Raw genomic sequence first — 22,380 nt, forward strand, 5'->3', positions numbered from 1 at the left:
ATGTAGAGAAAGCCGATGGAAAGTCCAAGTCATATAGGTGGACTTGTAAGTATTGTGGCAAACAATACACAAGTGGAGTTACTAGGCTTCTCCAACATGTTGGAAAGGTGGGGGGGTAAGTTGCGCCATGCAAGGAAGTCCCCCTTGCTATATCCGATGAGATCTTCAACAAGATCAAGGGTGGATTGGGTGCTCACTATGATAATGGTAGAAGCTCAAGGACGGATGATGAGGTCATTTCCCCGCCTTGTGATACATCCTCCCCGGCCGCCTCCATCGGTGCCGCCTCCACCTCCGCCTCCTCAAAGAGACAAAGGCTTGAGTCTCCCATGAGGCAAGCCACTCTAGCCCAAGCCACCAGGGGGTTCTCTTCTTCTCTATCACATCTCCGAGAACGGCAACGGCTAGCGGATATAGAGATTGCACGCACCATTATTGAGTGCAATCTCTCATTCCATGTGCTCAAGGTAGATCAATGGAAGTCAATGGTGAAAGCCATTGCAAATGTGGGCCCATGTGAAGGATGGACCGGCGTCTCCTATCATGACATGCGCACGAAGAGGCTTGTGGACGAGAGGGAAAGAATCGATAGATCTCTCAATCCGGTGCGGGCGGCATGGTCCAAGTATGGGTGTAGCATCCTCTCCGACGGATGGAGTGACCGGAAGAAGAGAGGCATCATCAATATACTTGTCTCTTGCCCTCTTGGCACATACTTTGTGCGGGGCGTGGATTCCAGAAAGGCGGGGAGGAAAACATCGGGTGCATTCATATATCGCCATATCAAGCAAGCCATCATGGAGGTAAGTTTCAACTTTCAAATTGCACTAAAGTCTTTGAAGTTTAGGCTTTAGTATATGTGAGATGATCATATGTGGCTATATCATGAGTCATGACTCAAGTCTCATACGCTCATTGCATCCATTCATGTGCATTGTGACATGTAGGTTGGATCGAAGAACGTGGTGCAAGTCATCACCGACAACGCTTCAAATTGCCGTCGGATGGGGAAGTTGCTCGAGAAGGACTATCCCTCCATAGTATGGACGCCTTGTGCCTCCCATTGCATTGACTTGCTCATGGAGGATATGGGCAAGTTAGTGTGGATGAAGGAAGTAATGACCGAAGCTATCTCTATTGTTACCTTCTTCACCACAAAGGTGAAGGTGCTTGCCATGTTCCGCGAACATAGCAAGTTGGAATTGAAGAAGCCTTCATCTACACGCTTCGCCTACATGTGGCTCCTCTTGGAGCGCCTCCACGATGTGAAATCCTCCCTTCGCCAAACAGTGGTCTCCACAATGTGGAATGAGTGGGATGAGCGAGAATCGGCGGAGGCCAAAGCCATGCAACGGCTTTGCCTAAAGGAGGAGTTTTGGCAGTCGGTCCGCACTATTGTCATTGCGGTCACGCCCTTCTATAGGGTATTGCGGATGACCGACATGGAGGGAGCCACCATGGGCCTTCTTGTTCACTTCATGGGAGAGGCCATAGCAGAGTTACGCGTTTCTCCTTCCATCGACGAGGAGAAGCGCGATGGTATGTTGGCCATTGTGGAGAAGAGATGGAAGTGGATGCGAAGACCTATCCATGGTCTTGCCGCTTTATTGCATCCGGCTTACAAATCACCCGCCCTCTTCACCAACGTGGAGCTACTTGAAGCCCGAGATGCTTACTTGCCCAAAGCATTGCCGGAGGATCGCCATGGGAAGTTCCTTGAGGAGCTCATAAGCTACAATGACCAAAGGGGAGGAGCCGCGTTTGCATCTACTACCTGTTGGAAGAGGGAATCCCTTGTGAAGCCCCTCTTTTGGTGGGAGACATTTGGGTATGCACTCTCAAGCCTCCAAAAGGTGGCTTTGAGAATCCTAGCTCAAGATTGCTCTTCAGGTGCATGTGAGAGGAACTGGAGTTCCTACTCACTTGTACACACGAAGTTACGTAATCGCTTGAGCACGCAACAATTAGAGCGGCTAGTGTATTGCCGCGCTAATTTGCGCATGCTGCGCGCAATGCAAAAGATGGAATCGGCGAGACAGGTATAAGTTACAACTTATAAGTTATAAGTTACAAGCATTCAAATTTCAAACTTCAATGTTTATTGAAATTTGGAACCAAATTCTAATACATTGCTTGTCACTTGATCATTGTACAATGTAGGTGAATGTGGATGCATTCAAGCTCACAGGGGGCACTCTTCAGAGTGTAAACAAAGTGCAGGATGAGGAGGAGGAGAGGATCTATGCAGAGATCTATCGAGAGCTCAAGTCGTTTGATCGACGACCTACTCGCACTCGTCGTGGGCGTGGAGGTAGTGGCAGAGGAGTGCAAGTAGGAAGCCGCGGATGCACGGTTCGTGGTGCTCCCAGGGACATAGTGCATACCTATGTGCGGCGTGGATCGGGTAGCTCCACACTCGCTCTTGCAGATGAGGATGCTCCCTTTGGCTTCTCACATGAGCTTAGAGAGCCCGAGTTCGATGATGAGGGCAACCTTCTTAGCGATGGCGACTTCGGCGAGGCCACTGATGTGTCCTCTTCTCATGAGGATGATTTCAGCGAGAGCTCTGATAGTGATGCCTTTGTCTAGTCTCTCCTTGGGCCTTGGCTCTAGCCTCTCTTTTTGTACTCGCGCCTAGCGCGCATGATCGCATCGCACCTCTATACTTTATGTACTTTTGTTTGTCACTTCAAACTTGTTTAGTTGTTTTTAATGATATTTTGGTTTGAAACAACTTCTCTAGACTCTACCCTTCCAAATTGAAAATGTCTATGTTTGTAGGTGTTCTTTAATTTAAAAAACCGTATTTTATCGTACCATATCCCAAAATTTCATATCGTACCGAATATTCCCGTACGGTATCGTACCGTACGGTATCGTATTTTCGTACCGTGACAACTATGGGAGGGAGGAACCTGATTACAAGATCACATACCCTGTGTAGTGTTCTCTTGTCCTACGTGCTCTCTTGCAGATTGTTGCTACCATGTGTTGGCGGAACAATAGAGAGCAGATAGTAGGGAACATGGGCACTTGAGAGGGTAGTGTGGATTGCAAGTCTACATCAACAACCACTTGTTTGCAATACTGTATTCATATGCATTGGTATGGAAATCTGGTCAGAAATGCCCATGACACTATGTACTTGATTCTCCCAAGATCAATATACTTTATTTGAGGGAGGGGTCGGCCGTTCCGGCTCATTGTGTGTCTCTTGTCAATTCAACAATTTACTTCTTGTATTTTGAGCAAGTGTCCAAGGAATAAGTGAAATTGGACAGTATGGAGAGATGGCTACATACGAATTGGAAGAAAGTGCAATAGATGTTATATGAGTCTACAAGACAAGCTGAGCATGAACATCATGATTTACAATTGCACTGTATATGCACATCCTTTAAAGGAGTGTTTTATTGCTTTACCACTAAACAATCAGACATCTAGGATACAAAGTGACAAAGGAGTTAGGACGACAACCAAACATAGAAATCTGAGAAAAGGATGCCACAAGCATCCAACTAAAATGTCAAGTGGCAAAAGAAACAACAATACATCTGGGATGTCACCTAAAAGAACATCCCTTGTACAGATATGATGTGGCCACTTAACAGTTATGTTCTTTTGTAATTCTTGTTTCTTGAAATAAAAGTTTTAACTTTTAGTGATGGGTCTCTTGGTGTCGCTCTTCCCTTTTTTCTTCCCCCCAATGAAAAAATTAATAAATCAATTGCAAATCTTCTTTTTTTGAAAAAAAGAACAAATCTGCTTTATCAATCTTTACTATATATTTAACATTTTAATGAAGTTTGGTTTATAAGAATGTCTTTGAAAATCACATTAATAAAATGCTCCCTCTTGCAATTTTACTTAATGGATTTTTCAATTAATCCATTTCAAATATTTATTTAAAAACTTATTTATCAAATCTACTATATCAAATAATACAATATTCAATAAATTTTAATTTATTTTAAAACATAGAAGTTTCCTGATAAACAATAAAGGCTAACCATCTGGTGAAGTTTTGACTAGTTGTGTAATATGGACAAGGAATTAGGTTTAAAATGCACCTTTACTATCTCCAGCCAGGTCTCACTTGGAATCAAGTTTCTAGATTGAGTAAGTAAATTTGCTAGTGCAACAAAAACAAGCCTCTGTGTTTCCAAATCTCTAATCTTCAACGAACAACTTGCATCTTGAATCGATACTGAGACATTTGTTAAGGAAAGCTTCGGGCATTTGATTAAGTTGAGGAGGAGGGCTGTGATCCTCACAACATCATTGGAAGACAACTGATCCCCAAAATCATGGACAATTTGCCTGCAAAAAGCAAAGAGCATAACCACCAAAAAACTAATGTTTAGTAGTTTAAGCCCAAAACTTCATAAGAAGTGCCAAGTGCGAACAATTTCTACAATCTTACCCCAAAGCTTGTAATGAATCTAAGGTAGGTCTTTGTGCTCTTGTATCATAAGTCACCTGCGGTGCTCCTACATTCATCTCACTGCCCAAAGAGATTTGAACAAACTTCTCAATGAAGTGCAGAACTGATGGAACATAAGCCGGTACAGAACCCAAACATGCATGCGAGTTGACATCCATAATCTACATCAGCAAAATAAAACAAGCGTTCATAAGTGACGTGATTATTAAATTATAACATTTTCAATAGATTGAAACAGCTGCTGTCCAAATTGCTTTGATTCAAATCAATTCACTTATGGAAGATATCATAGGTACAAGCCTAAGGTATGGTGGATCAAAGAGATCCATGGGGTGTGTGTGTGTTGGGAGAGAGCATAGTAGTTAGGGGGTTGTTTGAAACGGGTTTCCTAAAAGTTTCAAAAGCGTTTCAAACGGGTTTCGTAAAATCAGCCCAGAGTTTCCTACAAGTTTCCTACCTACAGGTTTTTGCATGTGCAAAATTTCAAATTATACTGCATAAAATATGTAAAAATAACACTAAATGCATAGAATACATGGAAACATCAATTTAAAGCCTACATTCTTTGAATCACAAATAACCATCCATCATCAATGTCGAATCATCATGATTCATAGACCATGGTCCATTGTCCATGATCCATGATCCAATCATCCATCATTCCATGCCACAAAAAAAAAACCATACATGACACTACATAAAAAACTTTATCAAAAGAGTCGCACAAATTTCGACGTTAGAGTTGGGGCAAAAAAAAAATGTCAAAAAATTTACTTGAAAAAAAAGCCGTTTCCTACAAGGAAACGTTTCCAAGTTTCCTTCCCTATAGGAAACGCCTTTCCTAACTACTATGGGAGAGAGAGAGAGAGAGAGAGAGAGAGAGAGAGAGAGAGAGAGAATGCTCAAAGAGAGAGTATTGCACGACTCAATGATGATTAAATTGATTCATAAATGTATTTCATATTCAATGCTTTTGTAGGGTTACAGCCTTATTTTTTGACCCATACAAATATGACACTCTAATAAGTGAATGCCAATCGACACACTTATCTTATCCACTTATGAGAGTGTGTTCACACACTATTAGAACAATAACAACACTTTTAGGGGCTGTTTTCACACACACAGACACACACACATACATACACACACACACAAACAGTGCTTCACACACACGAGGCTCCAAATCCTAACTAACCCCCCTTCGGAGCGAAGGTGGAGGTGCTTGAGAGGACCTTCAATAGCCATGGTGATTTGGGCTCTACACTGTAGCACATGATACAAAAGAACACAGTGTGCCAACACCTAAAACTCTCCTGTCATGCATGATATAAGAGCTTGACCACACATGACTGTGCCTACATCAGTCTACGAAGACACTCCCCCTTACACTAAGCAAGGTATCACATGGAATGACAAAGCCTTTTATAGAAACAAGGCATTACAAAATGAAAAACACGCATAGGATTATTTAATTCTGTTTTTGGGGGACTTCTCAAGTGCAGAACCCACAACTCAAACACAAAAACAAGGAAAAGAGAAATTTTTGGAAGTTAACAAACACCGGCGTACATCGATGAAGAACGGTATCTTTCGATGACGCTTCCATGCCAATGCTCCTTCCATGGCATTGTGGGAGCTTCCATTTGATGTAGGAAGCTTCAATTTGGAAAAGCCCCAAATTTTGGATATTGTTGAAAACTTAATCTGATGCAAAGGACTCAATTTTTGAAAAGCCCCAAAAATCTGTGTGTAAGAGCATCAATTTGATGGATTTCACCTTATTTTTCAATACCCTAATTTTTGCTTACATCACAGCTTGTAGGTACAACTGACGTGGCAGTGTCGTACTCATGACGTAAGTGTGCGATGGGCTGACGACATCAATGAGCAGGTACAACCGGCAGGTGCGAGCGATGACGAGCAGTGAGAGCAACAAGAGGCGGTGCTAGACAACGATAGAGTTTGAGAAAGCCAACCCAATCCTCCTCTCGAAAAAAGTACACATTGCACTCTTGCCTAGGACGATGGTACCTGAGTCCACCACCTGAGAAGAAAGCTGGCTGTTGATGGATATGCAGACTCCATGAAACCGATCCCGTCAAGTGGGAAAGACTCCGTTGGACACCCACACGCTTAATAGCACAACTTTAAAACCACAAATATGAAATGGACAACTTAAAACAACTTGAAATTTAAATGAAATGAAATGGAAATATGGACACCAGCACTGGGGCCGGAACGGGCCGCCCCCCCCCCTCAATATATGATATATTTATTGGGAGTATTTAATAAATACAATGCTCCATGGGTTCCAAGAACCAGATAATGTCCATGTACATATGAAAACAATACCAAACAAGTAGGCTCGAATTTCGATGTAGAGACTCGAAGCAGAACGACCACTAGTGTGGTCCAATCTCTGCGGTCCTGTGCTTTCACTGGACTCCGCGGAGAGCGCCTCACTGGTGTTCCGAGACCACGCACAAACAGGCGCTCTCGTACTAACGCCTGGCTCTCCCGATCTCAGCACCTTTGGACCGAGGTTCGCCAATACAGCTTGGACAACCCGGCACCGAACGGGTGTTGGCCGAGCGGGATGAATCTTTTATCAGATTTAAACATATAATTCTTTACTCAAATCTGAAAATCACTTACTTGTAGATGGTTGATAGGAAACCAATACTTGTGGTTTGCTGAGGATGAAACCACCCTTGTTGAAGAAAGAGTAGCCTCGTGAAGAATCACCAAGATAAGTTCCACCACAAAGGGCACAGCCGCCTGCTGTGAGAGAGAAACTTCCACTTGCAAGAGAGGAGAGAGACAATACACAGCTACCAGCAGAGGTTTAGAGCTTTGGCGTCTGCATGAAGAAGAGTTGTGGTGGGGCAGCCGACTGTAGTAGCACAGAGGCAGGTAGCCTTCAGGTGATGGCAGCCGGCTGCGGCACAGTAGCCGCCTATGCACAGCAGATTCAGCAGCCGCCTGGGGTAAACATGCGCAGCAGTGCCTTGTGAAGAAGGCCCACGTCTGAGTGCAGTAGCAGCCGCCTGAAGGAGCAACAATACATCAGCCGCCTGGTATGGTAGTAAGCGCAGCCAGCAGAGCAGTGGGTATTGCAGTCGCTGTGCAGGGAAAGCAGCCGTCAGCTTGAGGGAGAGAAGTTGTACACAGCCTGCAGTACAGAAGGTACACAGCCTGCAGTACAGAAGGTACAGCCTGCAGTACAGAAGGTACAGAAACAGTTGCAGCCAGCCGCCTGGGGAAAATCAGGCACAAGAGAAGATGATCGCCGGTTGATGAAAAATCAACGCCAGAAGGAAGCGATTGATTCTACGCTTGAAGGAGGGAGCTTTTTTTAATAATATTCATGTGGAGTTAACCTTAGTGATACCCACGCATGCATGTGGGGGATTAGTGGGGGTAGGTGACCATGCCCACCCCCACACTCACTTAAAAGTGGGGCTCCCCACCTTGGCCCCAAAGTGGGTGCCCAAAGAGGGTGCCCACTTTAAAATAAGTGTGAACACCTAACCTTATAAAACAAAGGGGTTAGAATTAAATATTAAAAACTACATGTGCAACATACTTACCACCTGTTCACATGCACTAAAACTCGTCAGAATACAGAGCAGACTTCACGACTCACTGGCAGGCGTCCCCGCTCAGTAAGTAACACGTCAGGCAGGCAAACACACAAATACATGTCATGCGAAAACAGTTTCAAACATGCAAAATATGTGTGCATGTGCAAAAAGTAACATGGACATATCTCCCGTTCATGGAACATGTACAAAATATCTGTCGGCACAAAACTGGCACGACATAAAAACATAAAAACCTGGTCTTCCTATGGAGTGACAGTCCCATAGGTAAGACACAGTTCCAGGCACGAGTTTCCCTATGGTGTGACAGTCCCATAGGTAAAACACGGCACGAATACTGGCTCTTCCATGGCGTGACAGTCCCATGGATCGAACAAGTCCAGGTCATACACGGGTGGCACTGGTCTGGCTCCCGTCCATACGACACCATCCTGCTAACACACGGGTGGCACCAATCTGGCTCCCGTCCATGTCAGCAAAATACTGGCCTCTTCACATGAGACGCCGGCCTGGCCTCAAGTGAACGAGACGCAAAAACTAGGAATGGACCAAATGGTCGGCCAATTGGTGACATCCCCCCGGGCTTCTAAAGAGTTGACCTCAACTGAAAAGCCTCAAGATATGCCTGCAACAATTGCGGATAATCTGCAAAATAATCCTCATTTACCCATTTGGCATCAATAGGCAAATAATTTTTAAACTTCACAAGGTATCTCCTGGAAAGCTTTCCTGCAGGTAGCTTTCTCTCCTTGTGAAACACAATCTGTTCTGGCTGGAGGATCTCCTCAAGCTCTTCAATTTCTGGCGGATCTTCTGTGACAGGCTCATCAGGATCTGGCCCCACATATTTCCGAAATAGACTCACATGAAAAGCATTGTGAATCTTCCAATGACTAGGTAAAGCAAGCCTGTAGGACACTTCATTGATCTTCTGAATCACCTTGAAGGGTCCATAATAGCGAGGAGAAAGCTTAGGATATGATCCTTCTCGTCCTGGCCTCTTCCGAAGCCTAGCCTTCTCAAATTTCAGCAATACCCAATCACCTTCTTTGACTTCCATGTCCCTTCTATGCTTGTCCGCAGCCATTTTATGCTTATCCTGAGATCTTGCAATGGCTGTCCGCACCTGACCAAAGGCAACATCCAAGTCACGAACATATTCATCAGCTGCAAAAATCTCATCCTTGGTACGAAGGTGGGTGGCAAGACCACTCTGCCATAAATAATCTCAAATGGAGCCTTTCCTGTGGAAGCATGGATCGTATTGTTGTAGGCAAACTCAACAAGTGGAAGATACTTCTCCCATGCACTCTTTTGATCTGCCACATAACATTTCAACAAATCCAACACGGCTGAATTTGCAGCTTCACTTTGGCCATCCGTTTGGGGATGATAAGCTGATGAAAACTCAAGCTTAGTACCCATATTATCAAATAAAGCCCTCCAAAATAGGCTTGTAGTCCTGGGATCTCCATCCCCAACAATGGATTTAGGCATACCATGATGCTTGAAAATATTAGCAAGAAAAAGCTTTACCATATGATCAGCTTTGATGGTTTTCTTGACGGGCAAGAAATGAGCTTGCTTGCTAAACCTGTCCACAATAGTCCAAATAGCATCATTCCCATGCTGGGATCTAGGCAAATCCATAATAAAATCCATCGTGATACTTTCCCAAGGTTGCGAGGCAATAGGCAATGGCTGAAGCAAACCTGGAGGCTTTTGCCTATCAAATTTCACCTTTTAGGCAAGTAATACATGCACGCACATAAGCCTCAATGTCTTTACGCATGCTTGGCCAAAAGAAATACCTCTGAATCATGCGAGTAGTAGGCATAATACCTCTATGACCAGCATCATATGGTGGAGCGTGACATTCGTCCATAACCTTTGGACGCAAATCCTTCACCACACATAGGCAATTATCCTTCATAAGATAACCCTCGTTGATAACATAAGAGGCATGTGTATGACTAGCCATCAAATCAGTCCATTTATGGCAAAAATCAGCATCCAAATGATACAAATCTCTCATAGCAGATAAGTCTCCATGAGAGGCCACTGATATAGCAGCAACATAAGGCCTCCTAGATAGTGCATCGGCCACTACATTTTTCTTTCCTGGAGTATGCACAATCTGAAAATGAAACAGGGAAAGAAAGTTTGCCATTCTCATCTGCTTCTCTGAAAGCTTAGTTTGAGATAGAAAGTATCTCAAAAGCTTTGATGATCTGTCTTGACTACAAATTCAGCCCCAAGTAGGTAGTGTTTCCAAATCTTTAAGGCGTGAATTACAGCCAAGAGCTCTTTCTCATAGATATCCATATGAAGCTCAGCATCATGCAAACGACGGCTCTCGTATGCAACTGCATGCCCTTCTTGATTTAGGACAGCTCCTATGCAATCACCACAAGCATCACATTCAACCACGAATGACTTGTGCAAGTCAGGAACAATCAATACTGGACCACATATGATCGCATGCTTGAGCTGCAAGAAAGCATCCTGTTCCTTTGAAGTCCATTTGAAAGCAGCTTTCTTCTTCGTGAGATCATGTAGAGGGGTGGCAATCAAAGCAAAATGCCTTATGAAACGCCTGTAGTACGAACATAATCCCTGAAAACTACGTACTTGATGTACGTTTTGTAATTCGGGCCAATTCCGAATAGTCTCTATCTTTGCAGGATCCATTGTAACTCCATCTTTGGATACAATATGTCCCAGATAATGAATCTCTGAAAGGAAAAACTCACTTTTCTTGGCATTGACGAAAAGTTTATGCTTCCGCAACTCTTCGAACACTGTGACCAAATGAGTTCTGTGTTCCTGCTCATTCTTGGAGAAAACCAAGATATCATCAAAGAAGACTCCTGTAAACTTGCGATGGGGTCGGAATATCCTATCCATCATACGATTAAAAGTAGCAGGAGCATTGGTGAGACCAAAAGGCATTACCAAGAATTCATATAATCCGAAGGCTGTCCTGAATGCAGTCTTATGGACATCTTGTGGCACCACGCGAATCTGGTGATAACCACTCTTCAAATCAACTCTGCTAAAGCAAGCTGAACCATCAAGCTTATCCAAGATATCATCAATACGTGGAATAGGAAATCTGTTCTTGATGGTAAGCTTGTTCAAAGCTCTATAGTCCACACACATACGGAATGATCCGTCCTTCTTTTGAACAAGAAGCACAGGAGAGCAGTAAGGTGAGGAACTGGGCTGAACCAAACCTTTCTCTAAAAGCTCGTTTACCTGCTTCATAATTTCTTCTTGTTGTGCAGCACTCACTCGGTATGCGGGTTTGTTAGGTGGAGAACTACCTGGCACAAGATCTATGCGGTGATCTTCGGGCCTTTGGGGAGGTAATTCACCTGGCAACGAGTCAGCAAAACAGTCGTTGAATGCATTAACAAAATTCAGCCTATCATTAGACATAGCATCCACATTTTGATGATTTGGCACAAGACTATCACGCACAAAAACCAAGTACGCTGAAAGACTCTTTTTCATTGCTTTATTAATTTGGATGTGTGATACAACTGGGATGGAATCCCCTTCTTTGCCAGCATCAATAAAGTGCATGCGGCCTTTATGCATAAAAGAAATCATATTGGACTTGCAGTCTTTGCGGGGCTCAAGCCTATGACGCCACGGCTTGCCCAACAATACATCACATCCATTCAGTGGAGCAACTAGAAAATGCTCATTATCAAGATAGCCCTGTATATGGATACGCAACTTCCCAATCAAAGGGGCAACCTGCACCTCTTTGCCAATAAATGCAGCTTCAGCTTCAATCTGAGGTCCCATGTTTTCAACCTCAATACCCAATGCAGCTGCCATTTGCATAGAGATGAAATTGTCAGTTGCACAGTCATCAAACATGAAGAGTGCGGGCTGATCCTTGATTTGCCCCCAAGCCTTGCAAACCATTCTCTCTTTAGCATCATGACCTGTATTACCTTGCACATCAGGAACTGCATGAACATTTGCTTTGGTGTGCTTGTCCTCGTGCTTTGATTTGCGATCTGGGCATTGCCGAAACATGTGGTCTTTGCTACCACAAGAAAAGCATTTTCCATCCTTAGCATATTGCTCTCTTTGCTCCGGGGTTAAGCCGAATTTGTTCTTTCTTGGGCCCTGTTCTTTAGATGTGTTATTTTCAGCTTTACCACCCTTGTAAGGCTCTCGGAAGTTCTTTTTAGGTGGCTGTCCACCCTTTTGCTGATTTGGGACAGCCTTGTCCTTCCCCTTGAAACCTCCTTGATCTTGCTTGATCTTGAGCACCAATTGCTCCGTAGCAAGGGCAGAAGCTGTGAGTTGTTGCAACGTATGTTTTGGGTGCAATTCAATACCCGATCTATATGCTGGTTGCAATCCAGAACGAAACTTCCTCTTTCTTTCATCCTCTGTGATTTGCATGAAGGGAGTCACTTCCAGCAACACTTTCCAGAATTTGTTAACATACTGTTGCACACTCTCATTATCTTTTTGTTCCAGCCTGTCCCACTTTTGAGTGAGAGTTTGCTCCGCATTGGGTGGCAAGAACTGAGCATAAAATCTATCCTTGAATTCCTTCCAAGTGGAGATCGGATCCTTGGTGATCTTTTCAGTGATCCACCAATGGGCAGCAGTCCCTTTTAGAAACATGCTAGCATGGCGCACCTTTGATTTTTCTGTGAAATCCTCATCGCTAAAAGCAATGTCGAACTGTGCCACAAACGCTAACACCTTAGAAGCATCATGTTCACCATGAAAGACATCAAATTTGACAGATTTATCACCTGCTTTGAACTCCTTGAGCTTCCTGGCATGAGGCTCATGGTCCTCTCTTTTTCTTTTCCCCTTATCCAACGGGGTAGCCCTGTCTGCATGGGCTCCATGGGCCGTCATAGAAGCTTCATGGGGCACGGTGGCATGTGCTCCACGAACTCGAAGCTCAGATGCATGTGACTTACCTGCATATGGCATGGTCTCTCTATGAGACAACTCAGAAGGCAAAATTTTTCTGGAAGTAGACCTGTCACCATGAGATACATATCTTGCATGCATGTGACTTTCGTGCCCTCCAAGAGCACTGGCATACATATATCTGTCAGGCTTAGTGCCTTGGGGAGAGGATGCATGTCGAGAGGTGACAGTCACCTCTTCCTTTTGCATAAAAGATTTCAGCCTTTGGGATGCGGGATCTCCATGCTTCAAACGAGGTGGATTTCTGAATGTCAGCTCTCCGTCATCCCCCTCTTTGATATCACCTTTGCGAAGGAGATAGGCAAGTGCCAACTCCCTTGGTTTCTTGCCCACTTCACGAGCCATTGATTCAAAGGTTACATCAACCATAGCATCAGCCTTCCTGGCTTCAATAGCACTTTGTAGATGTGGATCTTCATGCAAAAACTTCAATTCTTGCTCTTGAGCCTGCAAAAGTTTTCTCATATGTTCCATTTCAGCCCTCATAGCATCAGGCTCTTGTTCAAGCATAACTGTCTTTCCTGGAGACAGTTGACCCTTGGATTCACTATCCATAACCCTTTCAAGGGGCTTGTGCCTACCACGCAGGGCATCAGACCCACGAGAAGCACTAGATGGACCCCTCGAATTTGGTACTTCCAAAGGGTTGCCTTGGCTGTCCATTGTGTTCAAAGTTTGCCAAAACCGGGATGTCCAGTACACAGGTTCGTTTCCCCACTAGGAAGAGGGAAACAACCGTGCTCTGATACCAATGAAACCGATCCCGTCAAGTGGGAAAGACTCCGTTGGACACCCACACGCTTAATAGCACAACTTTAAAACCACAAATATGAAATGGACAACTTAAAACAACTTGAAATTTAAATGAAATGAAATGGAAATATGGACACCAGCACTGGGGCCGGAACGGGCCGCCCCCCCCCCTCAATATATGATATATTTATTGGGAGTATTTAATAAATACAATGCTCCATGGGTTCCAAGAACCAGATAATGTCCATGTACATATGAAAACAATACCAAACAAGTAGGCTCGAATTTCGATGTAGAGACTCGAAGCAGAACGACCACTAGTGTGGTCCAATCTCTGCGGTCCTGTGCTTTCACTGGACTCCGCGGAGAGCGCCTCACTGGTGTTCCGAGACCACGCACAAACAGGCGCTCTCGTACTAACGCCTGGCTCTCCCGATCTCAGCACCTTTGGACCGAGGTTCGCCAATACAGCTTGGACAACCCGGCACCGAACGGGTGTTGGCCGAGCGGGATGAATCTTTTATCAGATTTAAACATATAATTCTTTACTCAAATCTGAAAATCACTTACTTGTAGATGGTTGATAGGAAACCAATACTTGTGGTTTGCTGAGGATGAAACCACCCTTGTTGAAGAAAGAGTAGCCTCGTGAAGAATCACCAAGATAAGTTCCACCACAAAGGGCACAGCCGCCTGCTGTGAGAGAGAAACTTCCACTTGCAAGAGAGGAGAGAGACAATACACAGCTACCAGCAGAGGTTTAGAGCTTTGGCGTCTGCATGAAGAAGAGTTGTGGTGGGGCAGCCGACTGTAGTAGCACAGAGGCAGGTAGCCTTCAGGTGATGGCAGCCGGCTGCGGCACAGTAGCCGCCTATGCACAGCAGATTCAGCAGCCGCCTGGGGTAAACATGCGCAGCAGTGCCTTGTGAAGAAGGCCCACGTCTGAGTGCAGTAGCAGCCGCCTGAAGGAGCAACAATACATCAGCCGCCTGGTATGGTAGTAAGCGCAGCCAGCAGAGCAGTGGGTATTGCAGTCGCTGTGCAGGGAAAGCAGCCGTCAGCTTGAGGGAGAGAAGTTGTACACAGCCTGCAGTACAGAAGGTACACAGCCTGCAGTACAGAAGGTACAGCCTGCAGTACAGAAGGTACAGAAACAGTTGCAGCCAGCCGCCTGGGGAAAATCAGGCGCAAGAGAAGATGATCGCCGGTTGATGAAAAATCAACGCCAGAAGGAAGCGATTGATTCTACGCTTGAAGGAGGGAGCTTTTTTTAATAATATTCATGTGGAGTTAACCTTAGTGATACCCACGCATGCATGTGGGGGATTAGTGGGGGTAGGTGACCATGCCCACCCCCACACTCACTTAAAAGTGGGGCTCCCCACCTTGGCCCCAAAGTGGGTGCCCAAAGGGGGTGCCCACTTTTAAATAAGTGTGAACACCTAACCTTATAAAACAAAGGGGTTAGAATTAAATATTAAAAACTACATGTGCAACATACTTACCACCTGTTCACATGCACTAAAACTCGTCAGAATACAGAGCAGACTTCACGACTCACTGGCAAGCGTCCCCGCTCAGTAAGTAACACGTCAGGCAGGCAAACACACAAATACATGTCATGCGAAAACAGTTTCAAACATGCAAAATATGTGTGCATGTGCAAAAAGTAACATGGACATATCTCCCGTTCATGGAACATGTACAAAATATCTGTCGGCACAAAACTGGCACGACATAAAAACATAAAAACCTGGTCTTCCTATGGAGTGACAGTCCCATAGGTAAGACACAGTTTCAGGCACGAGTTTCCCTATGGTGTGACAGTCCCATAGATAAAACACGGCACGAATACTGGCTCTTCCATGGCGTGACAGTCCCATGGATCGAACACAGTCCAGGTCATACACGGGTGGCACTGGTCTGGCTCTCGTCCATACGACACCATCCTGCTAACACACGGGTGGCACCAGTCTGGCTCCCGTCCATGTCAGCAAAATACTGGCCTCTTCACATGAGACGCCGGCCTGGCCTCAAGTGAACGAGACGCAAAAACTAGGAATGGACCAAATGGTCGGCCAATTGGTGACACTCCACCCTCATTGCCCACGGGCCCTTAGGAAGATGACTAGAAAGTGTTACTTTGAACGAGGAGAATTTTCCCGCACCGCATGGTCCTCCCCACAGACAAGTGATTCTTATGAATCATGAGGGCATCGCCTCTTGCAACTAGGGCCCTTTGAAGCTCCTCACACACAACCTTCTTTCCCCTGTTTTGCAGAAGGCATTGCCCATCCCTTGGATATTCCAAGAGGCAATCTTCATGGCTGGGAGAGAAGCTACGGCTTGTGAGGCTTTTGAAGGCGGTCTAGAGGGAGAGTTGTGGTTGTCCTCGCGCAGTGCAAGCTCTCGAGGTGGAGACAGATCCATCTTGCTACAAAATCCCACTCAATGGAGGCCTTGCTCCTAGCCATTGCTCCTAGCCATTGCTCGCACCGGAGGTCCTCACTGTGAATGTACGTGAAGATCCCCTCTCAACTACAAAGCTGATGCGGAAGAAGACAAACAAAAGAACCTCCTCGGCTCTCCTAAGTGTCACCAACTCCAAGTATGCCATAGACTAAAGTTGGTCTACAGGGTCTGTTATCCCGAGGTCATGCATCGAATGTTAGAAGCCTACTGACTAGTTCCACAAAGTGTGCTCCACCAAGGTGTTGTACCACTCTGTCTTGCAAGCTACACTCGGGGGAAAAGAAAAGACCGGGGGGTGGGGTGGGAGTGGTGTTGGACAACACAATCTCGGAGAGGCACAACCACCTCCATGAGAGAACTAACGTCCAACGGAAGGCATCAAAAGAAGGAACAGTCCACCGGGTGGTTCATGAGACGGAAGAGGGAAGGGGCCACCGGGGGAGGGTGGGTGTAAAGATCCCTCTAAGATCTCCCTACACACAAGCAACAAGATTAGTACCAAATAGGAGGAGTGGAGGCTAGCTCACCTCCTAGCCGTAGGTTTGCGATTGCAAACCACCCCCGGGCCGGAGGCTAAGGCTTACTCCCATCTGCCAAGTCCATGGCGAGAGTCTCTGGTCCTAGCTCAAACCCACTCTCAACAATTATAAACAATATATCAATAATAAAACCCACGAGTCACTTATATAGTGATTATTGGTGCTATAAATAACCAACTAGTCATAAATAGCTAGTAACTATACGTTTACTAACAATCCACCTTAGCCACCCACATCAACTTGATATCCCCTTTGGAGGAATGAGGAGCAATACCTCAATGAGGAGCTAGAGTCACGATCGATCGAGTACATTACCAAGTTGGTGGGAGTGGGACGTGATATACAGCTAATGAGAAAGCTTGAGGTTGAGCTTCTCATTTACCGCAACGGTAGCCATATGTTTGGGCGAGCTACTGCATTGCTCAGGGAGACACAGTTGGAGCCAGTGTCTTGGTGGGAGAAATACGGTATTGGGACACCCAACTTGGTAAGATTTCTTGATTCTTGAATCTTGTATCTTTGTCTCGTGAGTCCTACTCTTTCAAAATCTACATTCAAATGCTACTCTCTTTTTGACTCTAACTTAACATTCTTTTTTGTACAATGTAGAGACGGATTGCATTGAGAGTTCTCTCCCATGATTGCAGTTCAGGGCCTTGTGAGAGAAACTGGAGTACATGGGCTCTTTTTCACACGAAAAAGAGAAATAGACTCTCCTCAGCACAATTGGAGAGGCTTGTCTTTTGTCATTGCAATCTCCGATTGCTAGAACAAAAGGGTCATCCCATTGAGCCTCGCCAAGTGAATCCAGATAAGATTGATATCATGAAGTGCAAGGAGATTCCCGACATTCCTCAGGAGGAGAGAGACATCTATTCTATGCTCTATGAGGAGATCATGGCTCCAGCTCGCACTACACGATCTTCTCGAGAGGCTAGTACTAGTGGTGCACCTGCACCTCTAGAGGATGAGGCCTTTGAGGACTCGGCTACCGGCAGTGACCTTGAGAGTGAGGCTGTAGAGGCAGAAGATGCAGATGAAAATGAGCATGAGGATGCAGATGAGGATGCAGATAGTAGCTAGCAGCTGCCAGTATCATTTTATTTGGACATGTTATTTAGTTTGAACTTTGGACATGTTATTTATTTTGATCTTGGATTTTGAGTCATGACTCATCACCCACGTGGTGATGCTTTTGATTTTTGTTTAGTCATCAGTGATCACCCACGTGATTTGTGATATCATCATATCTTACATGTATTTTGTTTTTATTGAAATGAATTCAATGTGGTCTCTTATAAGTTATGTCAACAGTTTTTTCTTTTGTATATTTCAAGTAAAAAATATACATGTTTTTTTTGTTTTGTATGAAACCTTTTTGTACCCGTTTCTTACCTTTTATGAAACGTTTCAAAACGTATGAAACCCGTTTCATACCTGCCGTTTCTGAAACGCCTGGCAACTGTGGTCCACCGGGTGGTTCATGAGACGGAAGAGGGAAGGGGCCACCGGGGGAGGGTGGGTGTAAAGATCCCTCTAAGATCTCCCTACACACAAGCAACAAGATTAGTACCAAATAGGAGGAGTGGAGGCTAGCTCACCTCCTAGCCGTAGGTTTGCGATTGCAAACCACCCCCGGGCCGGAGGCTAAGGCTTACTCCCATCTGCCAAGTCCATGGCGAGAGTCTCTGGTCCCAGCTCAAACCCACTCTCAACAATTATAAACAATATATCAATAATAAAACCCACGAGTCACTTATATAGTGATTATTGGTGCTATAAATAACCAACTAGTCATAAATAGCTAGTAACTATACGTTTACTAACAATCCACCTTAGCCACCCACATCAACTTGATATCCCTAATCACACGGCTCCCCTAACCCTACGGGATTAGGCCACTACATTAGCATTAGGTACATAATGCTGGGGGCCGCCACCGAGAGGGGGGGGTGTTGGATTAAACTTAGGAGTAAGTATGGAAACCAAGGAGGAACAAATGATGGTCTCGACCAGCTCTCAGTCCTACCACCAAGATTGATACCCCAAGAGGTCACCAAAGGACGAGTAGCTAGGTCCACCAAAATGAGGGACCTTGAGAATCCGCTGGTAAAATTGACTCAAAATATGGTCATAAATGCTTGTAACGGTTTGTTGACTATATTAGATGCTCAAAAACTGGAAAGTTGGGATGCTCTCCACGGTGCTTGCGTCAATGGCAAGCCTGACAGCTTGGGACACGCCACCCGAGCTTCGGTTGCTACTAGTGCGAATGGAAGGTGTCCCCCTTCGAGATGACGCCCATAGGAGCTATTTTGTGTGGGGAGGGAGGAGGAGAAGGGGCAAGGTAGCTACATCCGTTGAGCACACACCTACTATCCTAGGGTGCCGCATGACCATTCTACTCAATCAACACATTTAGTCCAGTTGATGGGCACTATGCATGTTGTGAGCCCTTGCCTAGGGACATGTCGCCAGGTACCATCTAGGTCTAGGATCCAGCTAATGTCATAGTTCATGCGCAAGTCCCACACAAGTAGGATGTAACCCACTTGCAAGGTATAATGATGCACACATGTGCCAAGCATTTATTAGACCATTGGTTAGGTTCCTGGAACACTTGTCAGGTCCTTTAGGAAAAATAGTATCTAAAGCCTTTTACGTCCAACTGGCAAGGTATCACAATGATCAAAATATGCATTTATGGGATCATGGACAAAGCCACAACAACCCATTGGCACTATAACATGCAAAAGCTTACACACGAAGATTTACTTTGATACACAATTTTCAGCACCTTTGTTCTTGACGATGTGGTAATGAGAATAAGAGTGTAGAGAGAGAAGAGAGACAATACACAATGTTAGGTCCCAAATACCCTCTGAAAGGCCCCCACCACGTATGGGTATTTGCTTAATATTGAATGAGTAGAATGCTTGACTGTCAATAATACCGAATAGTCTTCAAAGAAGTTCTTGTCAAGCCAAACCGCTTCATGTGTCCCTCGGTCCAGAAACTTTCAGGAACTAACACTCTCTTCCACTTACGGTAGCCCTAGAATCATGGAGGAAGTATAGTTGCAAGCATTCCTTGCATTTGTGCATTCCCATTCGAGTTTGCAAAGTTTGCTAAAGAATGCTTCAAACTGTGGCGGGGATGCATTCGTGACCTCTTTATGTATGCATAAAAAATCATGAAACTTATGCCGAAATTGCTAATTTACTAAAAGCTGTGTCAAATTTGGGGCTTTTTTTTTATTGCTAATTTACTAAAAGTTGATTGTCTATTGATAAGAGAGAATCAATTTCCAAAAGAAATCCATCTCTGTAGAGCGTTATATCAAATTTGGGTATTTCCCAGGAGAATTTCTCATTTTGAAATTAATAGGGAATGCTTGCAACTATGCTTCCACTTACGGTAGCCCTAGAATCATGGAGGAAGCATAGTTGCAAGCATTCCTTGCATTCGTGCATTCCCATTCGAGTTTGCAAAGTTTGCTAAAGAATGCTTCAAACCGTGGCGGGGATGCATTTGTGACCTCTTTATGTATGCATAAAAAATCATGAAACTCATGCTGAAATTGCTAATTTACTAAAAGCTGTGTCAAATTTGGGGCTTTTTTTTGAAATTGCTAATTTACTAAAAGTTGATTGTCTATTGATAATAGAGAATCAATTTCCAAAAGAAATCCATCTCTGTAGACCGTCATATCAAATTTGGGTATTTCCCGGGAGAATTTCTCATTTTGAAATTAATAGGAGAAACCCTACTTGAAGCCTATTGCAGCTTGAAGGTTGTAGATTGTAGGCTTTAGGCCATAGTAGTAGCCCGCTGGCTGCGGTTGTGGTGAGTCCACTCTTTACACACAGACTGCAGTGACACACTATTTGCGTGCTACAACTTCCACAATTCCCAAAGCTGAAATTTCAGCCTTTCACGTTTTTCAACACAACGCTACCCAATGTCACACTTCTTCGCACTACCCATTAAAAAACTGCTAAAACATGGCCGGCCTCCCAAATTTTGAAGTGGGCAAAAATTCAAGTTTGCAAGTTCATGCAAACTTGGAGATTTCAGCAAACGTTTGCAAGTTCATGCAAACGGGTTTGCAGACAACTATGGGAGGAAGCAAGAGGGCAGATTGACGTTGAGAACTAATATGAAAGTGAGTGTCCTTCATGTGGGAGTCTAGTTGTGTCAAGATGTGATTGGAAGAAATTGATCACTCCAACTTAATCTTATGTCTAAAGGGAGTCTTGTATGGAGTGTATCCTAGTGGTATGGGATGCTAGGATCTACTACATAGAGGGTTTCTTGATAAATCTATATTCCTATTTGGGGTGGATATCTAGACTACGAGGAAGCGGCAGTTAACTTGAGAAATTAATTAAAAGAACTAAGGAAGAATGAGATTGTGGATTGCACATGATCGGAGAAAGTGTTATGTGGTTGCTTGGTATTTGCAACTACGTCAAGTCTATATTTTGGATAAAGCAGCTATGCTTTGTCAAATGCTAGGTGAAGCCTCTTTGCTTCACAAAGATAGTTACTAGGATCTTCGGTTTCTAGGAAAGATTTACTCTCCTAAGCAGATTCAGTTTGTATACCCGAAGAGATTGCTAGCAACCTTTGGTAATCTTTTGGAAAGCTGCAAGCTAAAGAGTGATGGATTTGTAAAATGTATGTTGTGGTGGTATGGGACGCTAGGATTTATCACAATGTGAGTTTACAAGATTACAGCAACAGAGATGTTTTAGACTCTGCTAGGATAGAAATCCAAAACTCAAGATTAATCAATAGTAAAATTGATGTTTTACTTGCCTTGGTCATTGGGGTAGGTGCACTAGCCTCTTACGTGGCAGTTATCCATGTTAAAAACTTTTATGGTTGTTATCCACAACAACATAACAAGGTGTTGATTCCTGCGGTTATGCTAGTTCGACCCAGTTCCAAAAGAGTGTGTTGATGCTAACAAATTTCGCTTTGCATCTTGATTACCTTGCATAGTGGGTTGGGTTGGGACTTGAAGCTTCTCCATACTTCAGGCAATCAGAGTTCAACTGAGATAGGTTCGTACTCGTTATGATTATTATCAATTTGTTAGGCAACAAAGAGGCTATATCAATTTCATTGCATGTGTTCAAAAAACACCGAGAGATCATTTGATTGGTCCCGATCTGCATTCGATAGCGGACATGTTATGGTTTGATATGGGTGTCAGCCCAAGCTTCCCTTGAGAATTAGAACTTGAAGATGTAGTTCTAGGGGCACATAGCCCTAGAAAGAACTAAAGAGAGTGTGCAAATATATGATAGTTCTCTGGTTCTCAAAGAGGTAAGGTATTTTTTATATACCCTAGGTACAAGAAGTTACTCAATCTTGATAGGATAGGTAATATGCATAGCTACAACAATTATCTGTGACATCAAATTTTGCTTCTTGGAGAGTTGGATTGAGGGATTGTTGTGTTCCTCACAACTATAGTTACTAAGGGGTCACTTTTTGACACAATTGTGACACATGGTGTGATGTATGGGGCCTCCTTTGGGGACCAAACCTCGAGGAGGATGACTAGAGGAGGATATAGAGA

The 22,380-nt window shown here is 44.3% G+C and overlaps 3 protein-coding genes across 3 annotated transcripts in view; 2 read left to right on the forward strand and 1 right to left on the reverse strand.

The window, feature by feature from the left end:
• The window catches only part of LOC147628823 (ARM repeat superfamily protein), a 144,215-nt gene that overhangs the window by 59,754 nt on the left and 62,081 nt on the right, over positions 1 to 22,380 (reverse strand). The window contains 2 exon segments of the mRNA XM_086811980.1: positions 4,071 to 4,320; positions 4,424 to 4,605. Coding sequence (XP_086668106.1) covers positions 4,071 to 4,320; positions 4,424 to 4,605 — 432 coding nt within the window.
• On the forward strand, positions 294 to 896 carry LOC147628824 (uncharacterized). Its single transcript, XM_086812378.1, is given in 1 exon segment — positions 294 to 896. A coding segment is annotated over 1 exon segment (567 nt). The 5' UTR covers positions 294 to 329.
• LOC147628825 (uncharacterized) lies at positions 912 to 2,736 on the forward strand. Its single transcript, XM_086811981.1, has 2 exons — positions 912 to 2,039; positions 2,161 to 2,736. Exons 1-2 carry the CDS (start codon positions 1,005 to 1,007, stop codon positions 2,587 to 2,589), a joined length of 1,464 nt encoding a protein of 487 aa, XP_086668107.1. The 5' UTR covers positions 912 to 1,004; the 3' UTR covers positions 2,590 to 2,736.

The sequence above is a fragment of the Cibotium barometz genome, chromosome 18 (genome assembly GCF_041138505.1).
Source record: "Cibotium barometz isolate CiBa-2024 chromosome 18, ASM4113850v1, whole genome shotgun sequence".
Lineage (NCBI taxonomy): Eukaryota > Viridiplantae > Streptophyta > Polypodiopsida > Cyatheales > Cibotiaceae > Cibotium > Cibotium barometz.

Excerpts from the sequence above, each read along its gene's own strand:
- LOC147628825 (XM_086811981.1), top strand. The coding sequence starts at position 1,005 with ATGGGGAAGTTGCTCGAGAAGGACTATCCCTCCATAGTATGGACGCCT. Across the intron at positions 2,040-2,160 it reads AGATGGAATCGGCGAGACAG|GTGAATGTGGATGCATTCAA; the intron begins GTATAAGTTACA and ends TGTACAATGTAG.